Genomic DNA, 18,209 nt, shown 5'->3' with positions numbered 1-18,209 from the left:
GGTGGGTTGAACATTTTGTCCATTAATTTCTTAGTGCCATCACTTCCAATTTCACTTGTTTAATCTGTATTCTGTGCAAGCACTCTCCTGATTGGATAAAATAGGTATCCCGACCTGAAAATGCATTTTCTGTTTACTAAAGAGCAGGAGAGACATGAAGCCTCCTGTCACTGAACAAACACTCCTTAGCGATGAGTACGATCAGAATATAGAGCCATTTAACACTTAAAAGAAAACATAACTTACCCTACCTTTAACCACTTGAACCCTAGTGTCCCTATTCTTGAGCAAACAGTCACTGAGAAATAGCAGATCTATAATGCATTGTGGTGTAGAGGGCGAGTCCTGGGGACCCCTATCAGCCAAGTACAGTATTATATTAAGTGGTTAATGATAAATTATATAGTATGTCATTGTCACTGGGAAAATAGTGGATTTTCTCAGGAAAAAAAGACACCCAATAGGAGCTCACTCCCATCCTATAATAAACCATTGACACCTGAAAGTGAACATTTGAACCCATGATCACTTCTGACTCAATGAGCAGGAGCCATGTCTACATTTTGATGGTGCTGTACTTTACATTACATGTACAGTATTCAAGAACCCGACTGCACTCACACTTTGAGCCTACACAACAAAAGTTCTGCTTTAAATGACAATTTACTCTTAAATTAGTGCCACTGTTTGTGCTCAATGTATTCAGTTTTTGAATGCAAGTCATGTGCTGGCCAAGGGTTAGGCCAAATAAATGTATGGGCTACTTCATACAACTGTCACTCAGCATTTTTTTTTAAATAGGCTTATTCACCTGGTTCATAGACACATGAGATCACCGATGAAATGCTGGAAGCTATATTACAAATGTGCCCCAGTAAAACTCAGTAAAATTTATTGATCAAATAAGACTTGACATCATCCTTTAACTTTACTCTTCCAGAATCAAAAAGATCATAAGAATTGGTTAGCTTTTTCATTTCCTCAGAGCAGTCAGACCGTTAAAAACATAAAAGCAGGAAGACAAAGGTTTTGTTCATTAATTATGCCCATTTATAACCTCTAAAACATAGAACTGCGTACTTTAAAACAGTAGTGCAAGTTGCTGTTTAGCCAAAAATCAAATGGTTTAACGCTGAATAACTATTTCAAGAGCTAATGCAAATTATATTATCTTTGCCATGTAATTAAGTTGCAGCAAGTATAAGAAAATCACACTAGCTTGTTCATCACAGTTTAAACACTTGGAGATAATTTTGTCATTACTAATGCCAGTTGTATTCAATACAGAGCACAACAGCGATCACTTTTCAGAGTTTGGTCATGATTAGACCAAGTTCTTAGCAATGCAAATATAAAATAATACATGTACTGACATGCATTGAGTCAATGAGCATCAACATTTGTGATTCAAAGTTCAATGAAACGATGAGAAGTTTCAATGAATAGTATCCTCATATGATATGTATTTATGTGTTACGGTACAATTTCGTGGCTTGAAATATTAAATATGCTGTGATATTATTTGGTTAAAATAAAGGTCTTTTGTTAAAAATGAAAAGCTCTATATTCGCCCTCTCTCTCCAGCTGAATGAACAGAAAATACATTTTCAGGTCGGACAACAATTTATCCATTCAGGAGAGAACCCATTTACAAGCTTCAATTGTACAGAGTTCCAGTTTGTCTGCTCTTTCTTTTGTTTCATCACTTCCAATTTCATTTGTTTATTCTGTATCATGTATGAGTTTTCTCCTGATTTGATGCCTGAAAATATTTTCTGTTTATTAAAGAGCTGGAGAGACTGGGAAACCCATGAACAAACACTGTATAGCAATGATTACTATGGGAATATAGTTATTTAACTTTTGTTAACAAAATAATATCACTTACAGCATGTTTAAGTCTTGAAAACGTTCAATTTGTCCTTTTTCACATTTTAAAACAGATTAAAATGCTATCAGTAGACATTTAATAAATCCACTTAGTGGACATTGTAAAAAGAGTACACATTCTGATGAGCTTTAAATGCATCCCTAGCCGTGGTAGTGAAAGCTTAATACAGTATGAAGAAAAACAGTTCCTTCAAGTCCATGACTACAAGGGCTCTATTAAATCAAAATGATTTTGAACTAGTGAATCAAAAAGTGCATTCTTGGAGTGCGAGTATGTCCAGTAACTCAGAAATCAACGCCTTTGGTGTCATTCTTAAGACTATTTTGTCTTCACTCTCTTCATAAACATGAAGGGAGGATGTTTCAGGTTGGGCTTGAGGCGTATTGTTGCAGTAACAGAGAGTAGCAGGTGTTACACACATGCTCAGGGTTTATTGAGGATGGCAGGGGCAGCTCATTGGCCATACAGCTTTCACAGAAAACCCCATCGCAGTTCTTGCATTGTTTCTGTAGAAGAAAAGTAATACCGTTTTGTTATATTGAAAGGAACAGCAGGGTTCCACAGTTAAATAGCACACACATGATACATCTGAACCTTTATTTTATTGTAATTTGTTTTAATTTTATATTCCTAAAAATACATTTGTGGACTATAAAAAAGGTAGTCAATTACAGTATATTGCAAGTGTATCACTGTTTTACCCTACATTTATTACTAGATTAATAAATGCCAAATGAATTTAAGCAAGTACATGTCAGCATGTAATCTTTCATATTCTGTAAGGACATAAAGGACAGTCTTTAATTATATTCTATTGCTGTACCTTGATCTTGTCAATGGAGTCATCTTGTTCACACATTGCACAGAGGGAAGGCAGGCTGATTTCAAGGAATGATTCTTCTGTCTCATCCTGAACAAGATAAAAAGAACTATATTGCATCCAGAAAGTCAATCATTGAATGTTCGGTTCTTCATATGCTGTATGTATAATATAGTTTGGTATCAGTGATAAATTATGACATTTATGTACAGATGGTTGATAGCACTGTTGTCAAAGGATCACAAAATAAACCCATTAGCTTATCAATAACCTCGATCTCACCTGTTCGTCCTCATGTTGAGACCTTTAAAAAAAGAAAAAAAAGAGCAGAAGACAAAGATTCATTAAAAAAAAATCAACTTTATTCAACACGTCTGTAAAACATTTACAGTGTAGCAATTGACATCATTTGTTAAGAGTTTAATGATTTTTAATCTACTTACATGCTGGATCCAACACTTATTTTGTCCTCAAACACCACGTGCAATTGATCAGTCTCCTTTTTAACCAAGTCCTAAGGACAAAGGTGCTATGTTAGTCGAGTTTTTATTAATAACAATTCACAACAAGGGTTATCTCATGACACTTTATATGTAGAGCAGGTCAGGACTATACTCTATAGAGCATCGCAGTTGCGCAGAATCCGGGTGCCGGAAGTAAATACTCAATGCATTTTTCCCATTGACTTTTCCAAAAATATTTATATCAATGAATTTAAGCCTAGAATCAAGCCATCCAGGATTCTGGTGAATCATGACCATAAAACCTTTTTTTCTGTGATTTTTAAAATTTTATATTTAATGATATGATATACTATGTTTAATAAATACCCTTTGTTTTGCCGTTTTCAAAAACGTTTTTTCACAGAATCAAACGTTTTATGGTCATGATTCACCAGGATCCTGGATAGCTTGATTCTAGGCTTAAATTAATTTATATAAATATTTTCGGAAAAGTCAATGGGAAAAATGCATTGAGTATTTACTTCCGGCAACTGGAAGTGGGCGGGAACTGCGACGCTCTATTGTACAAAGGCACAACAATTCCCTCCTGAGCTAGTTGGCAAGGAAAAACTTTTAAACTTTTAAACAAGAAAAAACCTCCAACAGAACCTGGCTATTATGTGGGTAGCCATCTGCCTTGACCGGTTGGGTTGAGAGAGAGAACTATTGTCTGTTTTTGTTGTTTAACAGCCAGAAGCACAGTGTTCATCAGTAATGCTTAACAACTTAAGCCTGATTTTAGTCGTCCGACAGTGGTTAAAGGAGAATTCCCTTTTTCTTACCTTTATATGATGTTATTCTATCATAGGGCGAATGGTACAGTAGAACATTTTCATAACTCCATCCCGAGTCCACCGCAGCTAAAAACATGAGCGGATGGTCTGTGTGCTAAATGGCGTATTTGTTTTTGGGTGATATCTGACGTTCATATTGACAGTAAACTCTCCACAGTGTTTGTGTTAGATGCGCCCCTCCGGAAGTCTCGCAAGACGAGATTTCACCTGTGATTTCATCCAAGTGCGCTTGTAAACAGTACGGCGGTCCATTTGGGACAAAAACACTGTGGCGAGGTTTCTGTCATTATGAACGTCAAATATCACCGCCCAAAAAAAAGCGATATAAACTCGGGATGGAGTTATGAAAATGTTCTACTGTACCACTCGTCCTAGGATATAATAACATCATATAAAAGGTAAGAAAAAGGCTAGTCCGGAATTCTCCTTTAACGATATTCTTTTCTCTTTTTAAAGATATTTTTGGGGTCTTTTCTGCCTTTATTTCGATAGAGCAGTGTAGATTGACAGGAAAATGGGGAGAGAATCGGGCAGTGACACGCAGCAAAGGTCCGTCGGGCTCGGGAATCAAACCCAGGACTTGCTATCAGGATGCATCAGAGCCTAGGTTTGATGTGGTATGCGCCTTAACCACTCGGCTATTGGCGCCGCAAGTTAGCCATATTCTTGGATAAGCGCCTAGGCTATTTGAGAATCTTCACATACTGAATAATGACATGGCCAAAGTAGGGACGGCAGGTTGAAAGTGGTTCATTTATGTATACATATTTGGTCATATAGCGTACTGAAAACAGCCGCTCTACAAGCTCACAACACGTCGCAAAGTATAAATCAGGTTTAACTCCACTTACTGACCCGTTTTATAACAATGACAGTTTTCCTACCTTTTGTATGTCCCCCTTGTGTTTCCCCTCTCTCTGGGGAGTACTGCGCTCCTCTCTGGACACAGAGTCGGGCTGTTGTTCACTCCTTCGCTCTTTCTCCTTCCTAAGCTCCAGTTCCAACATAGACCTGAGAGACAACACCAGAAATCGTGGTAAGAAGCTTAATTTCTTATTGACGCCTTGGTAGTTGCAAAGAAGCAATTGTGCTTCTTTGCAAGAAGGTACACAAAAACTGTATAACTGCTACCATTTTATATCAAAAATCTCCCTTGAAATGTACCTCTGTTTTCGGAGCCACTCCACCTCCTCCTGGAGACTCTCAATCTTGTCACCAAACTCTTGTTTGAATAGCCGGTTAGCCTCTTCAGCCAGATCCCTCTCTCGCTCGGCCTGTTTGGATCTGGGTTGCACATAACGCTTATGGTAAAAAATAAAAACTTAAAGGAAAAGAAACATGGTTGGAAAGAGGGCTCATGTCGAAAAAACAAACAGAAGAAAATCAAAATGCCAAAGAAATCTAAGAGGATTAAAACTTAAAGAACAAAATGTTCTTTAATCAAAGATGAAGCATGTTGTTTTTATTTACTTATTTTTATTAGATTACTACATTTTACACCAATGTTATGTTCACATACAATTTCAAATTATTAAAATTATTTTGCCCTATTTGGTCTTAGAATATCAAGTCCCTTACCCAGCCATTTAAGCATGATTTCTGCTTCTCCGTACGCCATTGTTATGTGCCGAAAACAGCACATCTACAAGCTTGCACAGCATCACATCCGCACCACATTGGGAGCTTGTAGATCTGCCATTTTCGGAGCAAGACAGCATCGTACGACGGAGCATAAATAAAGCATTACAGTTTGAAGTACCTTTAATTACTGAATGACAAGAAAATCCTTCGATATAGGCTCTTAAATTACTTGAAACGCATCACTCTCATTTGGTCAATTTTTGTCTGACGGAAAAATAAATTACAGCAAACTCTGGCCATGGCCAGCTGCCAAACTGTTGTTAAATGAACCCTTATTGTACATTAAGAGTATATTCTGAAGTCAACAGTTGTTTAACAAATATCCAAGATGCTTTTTCTCTGCAGTGGTAAATATGTGCACATTAATCAGTCCATCAATCAAGTCATCCATAAGCATTGTCCGCTAGGGCAGAATGACATTATTCCATATACTTATTCCATCTACTTCTTTTTAACCTTCGTTAAATGCTTATGGGTAATTTTAAGAAATCGGACAAAATGAAATGTAGAATTGAAGAACGAAGGATAAGGGCTGCTAAAGGGGTCGATTCAGTCCATACTACTCAAAAGCTGATGTTGGAGAGACACTGCAGGAGGTTGTGGGAAGGTGGTTGGTTTTCAGCAACAAAGAACTATCATACCAAAAAAGAAAACGTCCTAGTTTGGTTATTTCTATATTAGGCAGGTTTATGGGTTTATTCAGAATTTGACTTATGAAACTATAACGTAGGGAGCAGGTGTGTTCCCTATGGCTGCGTCTCAAGCAGCTTCCCTGCAGCTGAATTCAGGTCTCTGGCCTGCTGCGCCATATGTTTCTCACTATTTAAATAAAAAATAAAATGGCCAATGAAGGGAAGGGAATAATGAAAATGGTGGGAGAACAGATGGAAACAGGACAAAGAGACAAATCATTGCAGTTTAGGTGGCATGGTGGAGAAAAGAAAGCAAATTGTGTGCTCAAGCAAGTTCTTTTTCATACCTACTTTGATTCTGTCACTGATCTCATCAAGTTTCATTTTTCACACTACAAATGAACTAATTTGACAGACAAAACCAGATAGGCTGAATTTGTAACCGTTTTGTTAAATTTGTTTAGCTTTTCAAAAATGATTTCACTGTCACTTTTTGACATTTTACCGTCTTGTTTTAATGTCATGACAATTCAATGACTCAGTGAATGACTCATCGAATGTGAATTGTGGGTGACTTTGAGGGACAACTGTAGCCAACGGTGATAGATGTCGGTGCTCCTCCTCACCTGGTCTCCAACTGTTTTATGGTCCCTGCCATCTGATTGATCTTCTCCTCCAAGCGAACAATGGCTTCACTCTTCTGTTTAGAGGTGGAATCTGAGCTCTGCAGGAGAGATAGGGTGTTACTGGTAATAGACCGTCCCTCACCAATGCCATTAACCTGTGTGTGTGTGTGTGTGTGTGTGTGTGTGTGTGTGTGTGTGTGTGTGTGTGTGTGTGTGTGTGTGTGTGTGTGTGTGTGTCTGCATTATTTTGTCAGTGCAGTTTTGAGTTGGGGAAAGTAATGAAAAACGCCCCCTCAAACATCTCTGTTCTCCGAGTCTATGGCTAATGGCAACGGTTGCTAAGCTAGCATTGTACAATCACTATTGGGGGGCAGAGCTTAGCAAAAGGTCTGATGGTTTGAGCAGCAGGGGGCCATTGTTATGTATCTGGTCAACTTCAACCGCTTAAACCCTCTATACTTAGCAAACTTGACCGGGTCGGCTGTGTATATATCAGACATCCTGCAAAGTCATTGGGGGAAATGGGATTTGTTTGAATGCCAGCAGACATCTAACACATTTCATGTAGTTGGTATAGTGAGTGACTAAGCGAACATGCACGCCACACATAGATACAGTTCCGCAAGTTTCATTTTCAGGTGGTTGTTTGTGCGTCTTTGTTAAAGAGCGGAGCAGAGTTGGCTTTCACCACTATCACTTGTCATGTTCGTGTAAACAATCCTATCGACACCAGGTCAAGTTCCTTTGTGATACATGCATATACAAAAATAAGGAAAACAAAAATCACTGAAACTGAAAAGCTGATCAATATCAAAATGCTAATCAGTATAATCTGATTATGACCATGCTCTGGTTTGGACAATGAAGTCAAAAGCCCCTAGTTGGAGGGCAGGAAACTGATAACAACCCAGCGCAGTGTTTTCTCTGAGTCCCACACAGCCATGAATGAAATCCAGTCAGCACTGAGATTCCCAAGTATTGAGAGCTTAAACCACCACTGTAGATGTAGCGTCCCCGATGTGGGTGAGTCAGCATTATTCCGTTGACAATGTGCAAGTCTGACTAATGACAGCCATATCTAACCTGCAAACAAATATTATGTCCCTGTCCCCTTTATTTGGAGAAGCACGTAGACTGGATATGATAAATATGCAATAAAAGCCAGTGTACTGTTCTTGTGGTGGGTCCACCTTTTTAGTACACCTTCTTTAGTACACTAAGTGCCCGGACCGCTGGCCAACATTAACGTTTACAAGTGTCCAGAGCCGTTGAAAAGTGCTATATAAAATAAAATAAAGTTGATCATTAATTTGAATCAGCTGTGTGGAGAGAGATCTTGTAGGGTAAGTAGGCAGACCAATATGACCCGTTCTGATTTCTGTCAGGTTGTGTTCCCACATTATTTACTGAACAGATCACTCAAATGAACTGACTGTCAACAGGAAGTGATGCCCCTAATTACAAGGCCTCATGGGACACTAGAAACTTGTGGATACTTCATCATAAGTCGAATTGCGAAAATAACTGATCTCTATTTTTGTGTCATATGTCATGACAAACCATAACAATGAAATACATTACCAGGGCTCAGAATTAACTTTTCTTCCTTAGTGTCCCGCAAGCAGCAACTGCCTTGAATTTTTGTGTCCCAGACACAACTAAGTGTATTTATATTTTTTCCATTCAGAATAATAATATAATGAAATGACTTTGTTTCAATAACTTGTATCACTTTATTGACTCACTGTGGTCCGCCATGGAAGTGCTGGTAGTTGTTCCATGCAATTAAATTGAATACTTATCTGTATATCTGAACATTTTAAATCATTTTAGTAGGTCTTTGGCCACAGTCAGTTTTCATTATTCTTTTAGTCGCTGGTTGAGTTAGTGTTTCTTGTTTATTTCTAATTGTGTGTGCCCTCTGCTTCTTCAACTGTCTCACAATTGTCAAGATGATCCTGACAACCACTTTTCAATGTGGGGCAGTATGAGTAAATCAATAGCATGAAGCCGGATGATCTCCATTGTCAACTGATACTACATTGTCTTCACATGTAGCAAACGCACATTTTATTGAAATGGAGTGTTACCTGTGACTTATGGGTAAGTTGTTGATTGATGGCACGAAGATCGTCCAACTGCTGCCTAAGTTCCACTAAGGCATCCTGCTTCTCACAAATGTCCTTCTCCAGCATCTTCATGGACAGCTCCATCTCTTGCTTCATACCTATTTGCACCTCCAGCTCCTTTTCCACATCCTGGAGAGACAGACAGCATTTCCAAATTACAGTACATAAAGATTATTTCATGTCAACAGACACCAATCTGACCTCAGTCTTACCTATGGGATATGCAGGGCTATGCACACATATGCATGCAAATTAAGTTTTAAAAAGTCAGTAGTTTAAGGATCGATAATTAATACAATACAATTGGATGGCCTCTATAATTATTGCCCCAAATCATCCTCCATATAAAAAGGTATACAACTCATAAAAGGCCCAAACTGACCAATCTAAGAAGAGTTTCTTCTTTAAGCTGCTTGCGTGTTTCACCCAATGCTTGTCCATCCGAGGTTGAATCGCTTCTTAATGCCTGAAAAAAGCAGAAACAACATTATTGAAACCTATTAAATATGTTTTGTGTGAGCTTTTTTAGTATGCATTTGGCAGTTTGTTAACTTTAAGCCCATCTCCTGACGAGGTACGATCACGGCATCATTTGAATGGTGCCAATGTAGAACATTTTAAATCTAAAATCTAGGTGCATGTCTATAAAAGAAAGAAAAGGACAATTGTAAAATGTTTTCCTGAACCTTCAGCTTTTCAAAGAATGTATAACTTTTTTCTTAGTTGTACATTGGTATAGCATCACAGATTAGATAGTGGGACAACTTCTCTCATATTTAGTGTAGAGCAAAAACAGGAGGGGGCCTAGTATATAGCCCTGGTGGACTCCGGTCAACTAAGTGTGTATATGGTTTAAGTAGTTAATGATGAGTTAACCTTCCTATTGGACTCCAGCTGGTAAGAGCTCTCCTCCTTCACCCGTTCTACATCCTCTTGCAAGGTGATGATCCTGTTGTTTGCCACTGCAAGCTTTGAACACAATATTCAAAAAGTCATTTTAACAAACAACTGGATTTAATTATAATAATACAATTAAATGAGGACACAGACATGCTGATTTATTTTTGTAAGAAAATTATATACACAGTATATACTGTGTATTCCCCCAGGGGGGGAATTTAACACAGCAATTCTCACCTCCTCTGTTAGCTTTGTGTTGGACTTTTCAAGAGCATCCACCTTGGCCTGCAGGTTATTAACTGATGCACTGTGGGGTTGGATGAAGAAGATATGATGTAAAATTGCATTGGTCAGACCAAACAAGGCAACATAACAAGAGTGAGTCCAATTATTTGAAGCCCTTCCTCCACATACCTTAAATGTCTATTCAGTTCCTCAACATAATTCTTCTGATCAAGAATTGCTGTGATCTGGCCATCACTGACATAAGAGAAACAGAACAGGCATATGAAACTGGGGAAATATACTGTAAAAAAAAAAAAAAAAAATCACCACGATTCACAAAGAAAACAATTTGTCTGATTTACAGTTAACCACAGGGGGCCTTACTTGAAGAAATGTCAAAAATTATGACTACTGAAAGCTGCTGCTAGGCTTTTAACTAAAACCAAGAGAAGGCAGTTCATGGCCTGGCACCTAATTACATTTTAGGAGGCAGGCTGCATGCAGACTCATAAGAGGTTACCTTATGAGTCTGTGCGCAGCCTGAGGTCTGCAAGCCTGCTGCTTGTTCCCGAGTCGAGCCTGAAGACAATTGGTGACCGTACCTTTGCCGTCAGGACTCCTAGACTCTGGAACGACCTGCCTGAGCCACTCAGACTTCTTTTAAGTCACTTCTTAAAACGTACTGATGATAGTACCTTTTGCCCACAAGGACATTTAACAGTTTTGTTCTTTGTTTGTTTTGTATTTCAGTATTGCCCACTCAGAACAAATATTGCACACCTGCCTGACCTGGAAGGGGGTTCCCTCTTTTGTGAACCTTCCCAAGCTTCCTTTCTTTTCCCATAAACTTGTTTTTGTTTCCCGATTGAGGGTGTAAGGAGTCTCAATTAGATGTTGAAATTGAATCATCTCTCTTGAAGCTGCAATCCAGGTCTTATTTTAATGAATAAAATATAATTTTAACCAATCTGCATGGTAGAGTATGTTAATTCAATATAACCGAAAACAATTAAGACTGGCCTTGCTGTGACAGGATTGTATAGCCATAAAAAACATTAGCAGCATGGCCTCAAGAAAACGTAATAATAAAGACATAAATTATATGCAACTCAACGTGCTGCATGCTACAGATAGGTAATTGGCACAGAATCCAAAGAGTCTGCTGAATTATGAAGTAAAAATCTGCATTCAGTCATTAATACTAGCCAGCAACAAATAAGCACCAAGTGTTATGCATTACTGGAGCAAATAAACACCCTGGTCTTAATGGAAGTGTCACAGTATATTCAGAAATGCATCATTCTGTGATATTAAGTAGGTCTTACTAACCCCTCTGTACATTTGCTGCTTTGTCCACCATCTTTGAGGTACATTGAAAAATCTATAACTCCAACCTGTGTGCAATTGAGAAAAGCAGGGTCAATTTTCACACAGTATAAAGCAGCACATTTTCTTTAGTTTGGGAATGGCAATTAAGATGACTAAACAGTGTAAAATCCAAGTTAATTTAATAGTTACATTAGTACATATCTTGATGTGTTAGGATAACTATGAAGGAACGATGATGACTGATGCAAGCATATCCAGGTAAAGGACTATAGAAACAGTAATCACAAAAACACAAATAGGGTTGACGTTTGAATAAAAAAAGTTGCCCTGCAGAATATCCAGAGGAAATATGAACACGGGTGCAACAGTTTTTTGAACTAAACGAAGTACTCAATTGTAAAAAAAAAACTTATTTCAACAAAATTATACTTAAAAAATAAATACCTCACCTCAAATAGCTCACAATGTTGTGAGCTTGTAGATTGGCTATTTTATATATTTTTTGCACGATACCACACTGTATGTGTTAAATAGGGCTTAATTGGTTAATCAGACTAATCGATTTAGTCAATTATAAAGAAAATCATATATCATATATAAATATATATGAAAAAATAGGCATCTCAATTATTCTATTAATCAAAAAAGTAATTGATAGAATAATCACTAAGAAAATAGTCCATAGTTGCTGCCCTAATATGAACATTGAATGAAAAAGAGTGTGACCTGGGAATCCAAGTCTTCTCCCTTCATACAGAGGTTAGCATCAATGACATTTAGTCCAACCAGTAGCCCAGCAATCACAGCGCCTTCCTCCTCCATCATCAAGGCATTTGGTTCATAGAATTCACTACAGAAGAAAGACAAGAAAGGTGTTACAACACAAAAACTCGGGTCTCGTTTCTTTTATTGCAGTGGTTCTCAAAGTGTGGTCCAGGCATCCTCAGGGTTCCTCGAGGGGTTCCAGGTGGACACTTACTTACTTACAGGTCTGTAACTTACAGGTCTGAGATTTATGGGGGTCCTTGAAATTACAACGTTTGAGAGCCACTGTTCTAACACACCAAGCGGTAGTACTTAATGCTTTTATTCTTGAGAATGAAAGACTCAACCATGAGACAGTTCAAGTTTTAGATGGTAAGAGGGTGTAATCACACCTGAGCAGGTCCTTTCTGTTTATGATGGTCTTCATGTAGTCGGAAAGTTTCTTTTGCATTAAGGCCAGTCGTAGCCAGGCACGTCCTCTTCCTAGAGGGGTTCTGTAACAACAAGGTATTTTTTGTCACTTACCAAAGACAAATTAAGCACATTATTAATACTTTACGGCCTACTCATATCTAAAAACAACCGTTTTTACAGCCACCCTAGAACTTTCCTAGATGTATCATATTAGAGACATGAATGGTGCCTTTGTCATTTAAATAAACCCAATTTCTGCTTTGCTTTCAAATATATTGTCAAATACATGGTTTTCATAACATGTTTTTCTTTTATGTATAAATACAATCACCCTGTTACAACATCCATCTCTCCCGCTGAATGCAAATAAAATTCACATGGCCTGGCCAGAGAGACCTTATAGGAATTAACATAGTAACTTACTTGAGGCCAGGTAAGTCTTTCACACTTGCAGTGATTTCCCCGGCCTCAGGAGTTAGCTTTTCCACCAGCTCCAATGCTCCCCAAAATGACTTGTTCTGCCCGAGGAATGTTTTCTTGGCTGATGATTATAAGCATATTGTTTGTTATAAGAATGTGTTCTTTTTTCTTTCTATAGGAATTTGAGATTATGGAATCATCATATTGGATATAATCATCATGACTAGGCAACTGAGGCAACAAGCCAGCAGCTTTTCACAGATACAATGTTCACAGTAGTATAGCCATTATCAAATACCCAGCCTTTTTGCCCTATGTGAGGAGAGTCATATAAATATAGAGGGTCATAACTGCCATTAGCTTGGTAATAGTTGACCAATCAGGGCAAGTTAAAGTGCCAGCACACAAATTACATGTTTTCTGGTTATCTTTGTGAATAAATAAGGTATGTGATAAACAAATTATTGCCTGTGCATTCATTTATTATATGCCTTGGTAGTAACCAACCTTATTTGGATAACCTCGGGCAACAACGAACAACAACAATGATAATCTATATCTACAGTACATACAGTACACTGGCTTCAGATAGGCATCAATGGAAGACCAATGATGGACCAAAATGCAATACACTTACTTTTCAATCCATGCTTCAGGCAATGTTCCATGACAACAAAGAACTGCTGGAGAGGTGCATAGTCTGAGTCAAGCGTGCGACCAAGGTTAAGTGCTGACTCAATCAGTCCCTTGATGCTCAATTTGGCCATGTTCATCAGGTTAAGCCTTTCGATGGCAATAGGATCCTTGGGATCTAGGAGGGGAAAAAACAGAAACAAGACACATAGTTTAATAACATTGTGGCTTCCGTGTCCAACTGCAAAGGCTTTCTTTCAGGCAGTACATACAGTATACTAGCCTAGTAAGCCAACAACTTAAATTGTCAATTTAAAAACACACTATAGCGGGACAATTGCTTTCATTCATTCTTTTACACTGGGCTACAGTGATACACAATATATCTTGAACAATGCCTACACATCACCAATGATGTTCTAATGTGCTAGTGTGAGCTTTATATGCTAAGCCTCAGCTGAACTGTGTGGTCCATGTGTGCTGCGCTGTGGGATTGGTGCTGTATGCATGTGGTAGTGTGAGCTGTGCTGTGATTCACTGCTTCTAATAACGTGAAGCTACATTCAGGTCAATAATACCATAATTTCAGCAGGCTAAATGACTTCTGTGTTATTTCATCTCAGTCCAACTGTTCTTCTTGGCATCTTCTGTGGTAATTTGAATTACTGCAGCATTCACTTGTAAGATGCTCAAAAGCAACTTTCTCAGAGGGACAAAAGTAGTGGTTGTTTGGTGTTCACCGCAGGTTGAGAGGGATGTTCTGTCTTCCACAAAGTAACAACAAATCAAAGGAGCTTAAAGAAAACAGTTTGATATACCTCTAATCAAAGGTGTGAAAAAACTATATTATTTGTCCGTTTCCTCTTTTGTCAATTATCATATCCTCAGTAAGCCAACACCGTTTAATGCCAGATATCTCAAATTCGATCTTCATGAGATATTGTGAACTGTATGATCTGCCCAGCATTGTAGACACCTCACAGTACTGTATGTAGACTCAATATTTTTGATCTTATCTATTACATTCCACCACAAATTGGACATTTGTAATGGATGGACATTGTCTCATTTATTTGATTAATTATTCAAACAGTTGCCCTGTTCTGTATTCATTTATTCAAATTTAAATAAAGAAACCAGAATAATTAGTGTTTCCAGGTAACGTGAGATGAAATCAATATTTCTTTTGTCCTGTCTGTAAGGATTCCTAATACCACAGCTGACTTCTGTGATGAGAAGCATGGATTGGGAACAAAAAATGCATCAAGAGCATCACTTCATTGAGTCAAGCAGAGATGCATTAAGAAAGAAATGGTCTGGGTCTGAGTCTGTACTGCATCCACCTCATCTTACTCTGCTTCTGTTTGTATATTGTTACCACTGCTATCTATCTATATAATTGTATTAGCAACCCACTAACATATTTTGAAAACCACAGGCTAAAATTGCTGCTTTAGTGTAATGTGGTGTTTTTTTGTTTTGACCATTTTGTCTGTCTTGGTTTGTCTGTCAAACTGGGGACTTACCAATGTTTGTGTTATCCAGAAGTTGGGAGAGTTAAGGAGAGGGCGATGATGAATAAAACATTATTTCAATAAATCTAACTGCTCTTCAACTGCATTTTGTTAAGTAACACAGGATAGAATAAAATGTTCAATGCATTAACCTATGCAAAGTAGCAAAGTATGTGTTTGAATGTAGCTATATCCTGTTTTGGTTTAATGGTTAGTGCAGTACGCATGCGCCAACAACATTCATGCCTATTTCGACTGTGTGTGATTAGCCGACCTGCGTTGCATCTCCTCATAGGCTGAGGAAAACAGACTTGGTGAAAAAAAACAAGTACAAATGAATCAGCGTTGTCTGGGAAAAGGTTGTTTTGTCACCTAGTACTTCCTGTCCATGCCACACCTTATTTACAAGCAGAGTCATCCTCCCACTAACAGCTCAATGAGGGCCTTGTGTGTGCCGCTTCATGGATATCATGCTCCATGTTAAATCCAAAATGTCATAGCCTAGAGATAAGCTACATTACTAGAATTCAGTGTGCTTCCTGGGGACCTGCTACCACCACACCCTATTTAGAAATCACACTGTGCCACAAATCCCCTAATACACTAGACTAGCCTGACACATTACCTTCATGAGCGGGCTCTGGGTCTGGGGTAAGGGAAATATCATTGAGCTCGCGCAGGCAGAGCCATTCGCCGTCAACAGAGACACGAAAGTTGCAGAGATAAATGGTCTCCCGGGCTGCCTGGGTGATCTTGTCGGTGGTGGGGGTCGGGGCATCGCTCTGAGGCGTCAGATCAGACATGATGACTCAGCTGATGCGAAGCAAAACTAGCATCAACCGAGGGGAAGGACGGGCAGCGTGCGTTCCAAAAGCAGATCGCAAGAAAATGCCAAAATAACAAGCTCGTAGAGGAAAAGAACCCCGTCTTTGATCAGGACCAATAAGATGGGGATGGGGCTTTCAAGCAGGTGTCTGAAAGGCTGTCTGGTTCTCCTCTCCTCTATGCCTGCATCCTCTTCTCCTCCCTTGACAAAATGAGTAAATGCTGCTGTTCCCTGCTCTCCACTCCTCCTCGCCAATCTCCCCTGTAGTCCCTTTTGTGCAGCTTGGGGATTTAAAATGCGAGAGAGCACTGTGTTGAAAAATCACAACCTCCCTGTGGGTCAGCTTAGCACTGGTTCACTCTGATTGGACTGCTTGGGCACCGCAGTGAATGCACTGGCCTGGGTGGGTGTTGACCAAGATGGCTGACAAATATATGCTGGATAGTGGAACAAACGTCACGTGAGCAGATGGTGCATGCGTAAAAAAAGGGGGGGGAGGGGGTCTCATGATACTCATCTAATGCTAATGATGCAGCAGATGACTCCTCTGTGAAGGGGGAAGCTACTATTCAACAATCCAGTTAGGTTATCTAACTGCAACAGTGATTTATTCTGCATAACAAACCACATAAGTGAGTGAGCAACTGTAGTCATAAATCAGGGGTTTTGAAGCACACTTGGATGCAAAATATGACATTGCCTGACATCCCTAACCCTAAATTTGATAATGTGGTTAAACGAGATGTCAACTTGAAAAAAACAACAATCTAAAAATAATACAATGTCTGTATTATTGTTAGATTGTTTGTAGACATTCATAAAAACAACTATATTCCTGTGTATGGACAGAGTCCAGACCTACATAAAAATAAAAAATAAAGTAGACAGTCAGACATGCAATGGCCTTACCACTTACTAATTACAGTAGGGTTTATCAGTTGACAGTAAAAGGACCCTGACTCTGCAACTGTTAAACACACAGTGAAATCCTCAGTGTCAATCTAGCCATGTGTAACTCTGAGACTGAGGTGGGGGGCAAGGGTCCCTTTTGATCAATGTATACACACGGGGTTAAACTAACACCCAGGATTTGACAGTGGAGGCTACTGACTGACTGGCTGACTCTTGAGAAGGCAGCTGGTAAAAACAACAACCATGACAAACTCCACAGGGCCATGTGTGTGAGTCATAGCCATGGTCCAGAGACACTGAGACAGAACTCCTAAACGCTATGAATGGACCAGAGCTGTAAGTGAGTCACATTAAACACCAACATTCACTAAAAGTAACCAAAATGCCAGCTGGTTGTTTGTTCATACAAATGGTCAGTCATTTCAACAGTTTCACAGCTGAATTTGTGATTAAGAAACAAAAACGACACTCGATTTTTGACCAGTTCCCCCTTACTGTAGCATTGTTTACTAGCAGTCTATAAGTTAGCCAGCTAACGTTAGCCAGGGTGTTAATTAATATGCAACGTTAGCGGTTTCAAGTTCACAATGCACAACAATATATACAATAAAATAAAGACAGAAATAATAAAACACAAAAACAGAAAATAAAGAAAGAATGAGAAATACACTCCTCCGAATAAATGAAGAACCAGGGTTGTAAAAAAATGACAGCATTAGCTAAGAGGCTTAAAGCAGCAGCACTTACTTTTACATTTCGAGTTGGTTCTCTCTATGTGGAACTGGAACTGTCGCGGAGCCGGACAGGGTGGTGGTGGTGGTGTTGGGGACATGGATCTGGTTGGGGACAGCGACGTCGCCTGTATACTCTTCCCGAACCTGACATTAGCGGTAGAGTTGAGCGCCTCTTTGAAGAAGATGACCGAGGTGGGAGACAGGGTGTCCTCCGGACTGTCAACGTGTCCGTTCTGGTCGTCCTGGGACGACGCGGACAAACTTTGTGAGACCTTCGGGGAGTCTGGGGACTGCTGCAGGTCTGTCGTTGTCTTCTCCCCCTCCGCCATTCTTTCTGTCCTCACTTCGCTTGACTTCTTCACGTGACAACGAGCAGCGAGCCCAGTGACCGCATGTTATGGTATTGTGGCTGTTTGACGGTAGAAAGCTGTGGTTTGTACCAGTACGTACGCCCCAAAACACACTCCTAAATATCACTCCTTCTCTCTCCTTCTTTCCTGT

At 39.2% G+C, this 18,209-nt stretch overlaps 1 protein-coding gene across 6 annotated transcripts; it reads right to left on the bottom strand.

Moving 5' to 3' along the window:
* Positions 1-289: 289 nt before the first annotated feature.
* Positions 290-18,209, bottom strand: rufy3 (RUN and FYVE domain containing 3). 6 transcript variants are annotated; one of them, XM_084055033.1, is made up of 18 exons: positions 17,722-18,209; positions 13,727-13,900; positions 13,093-13,210; positions 12,648-12,749; positions 12,217-12,340; positions 11,491-11,555; positions 10,351-10,416; positions 10,174-10,243; positions 9,913-10,005; positions 9,419-9,502; positions 8,998-9,165; positions 6,908-7,005; positions 5,173-5,292; positions 4,893-5,019; positions 3,155-3,225; positions 2,994-3,015; positions 2,715-2,801; positions 290-2,397 (listed from the first exon to the last, which is right to left on the bottom strand). In XM_084055033.1, exons 1-18 carry the CDS (start codon positions 18,035-18,037, stop codon positions 2,254-2,256), a joined length of 2,049 nt encoding a protein of 682 aa, XP_083911159.1. In that variant the 5' UTR covers positions 18,038-18,209; the 3' UTR covers positions 290-2,253. The 6 variants fall into 6 exon arrangements, 4 of the variants coding, with proteins under 4 accessions (XP_083911159.1, XP_083911160.1, XP_083911161.1 ...); XR_014600628.1 differs by having other exon boundaries at positions 2,275-2,397; positions 5,173-5,309; XR_014600629.1 differs by having other exon boundaries at positions 2,275-2,397; positions 2,715-2,820.

Source organism: Gymnoscopelus microlampas (assembly GCF_963454915.1).
Source record: "Gymnoscopelus microlampas genome assembly, chromosome: 4".
NCBI lineage: Eukaryota > Metazoa > Chordata > Actinopteri > Myctophiformes > Myctophidae > Gymnoscopelus > Gymnoscopelus microlampas.
Note: the sequence above shows the minus strand (reverse complement) of the source record. Positions and strands in the feature narration are given on the sequence as shown.

Coding starts and splice junctions, on each gene's coding strand:
- rufy3 (XM_084055033.1), bottom strand. CDS start 18,037: ATGGCGGAGGGGGAGAAGACAACGACAGACCTGCAGCAGTCCCCAGAC. Junction 12,750..13,092: donor AAAGACTTACCTGGCCTCAA/GTAAGTTACTAT, acceptor TTGTTGTTACAG/AACCCCTCTAGGAAGAGGAC. Junction 11,556..12,216: donor GAGAAGACTTGGATTCCCAG/GTCACACTCTTT, acceptor AATTGCACACAG/GTTGGAGTTATAGATTTTTC.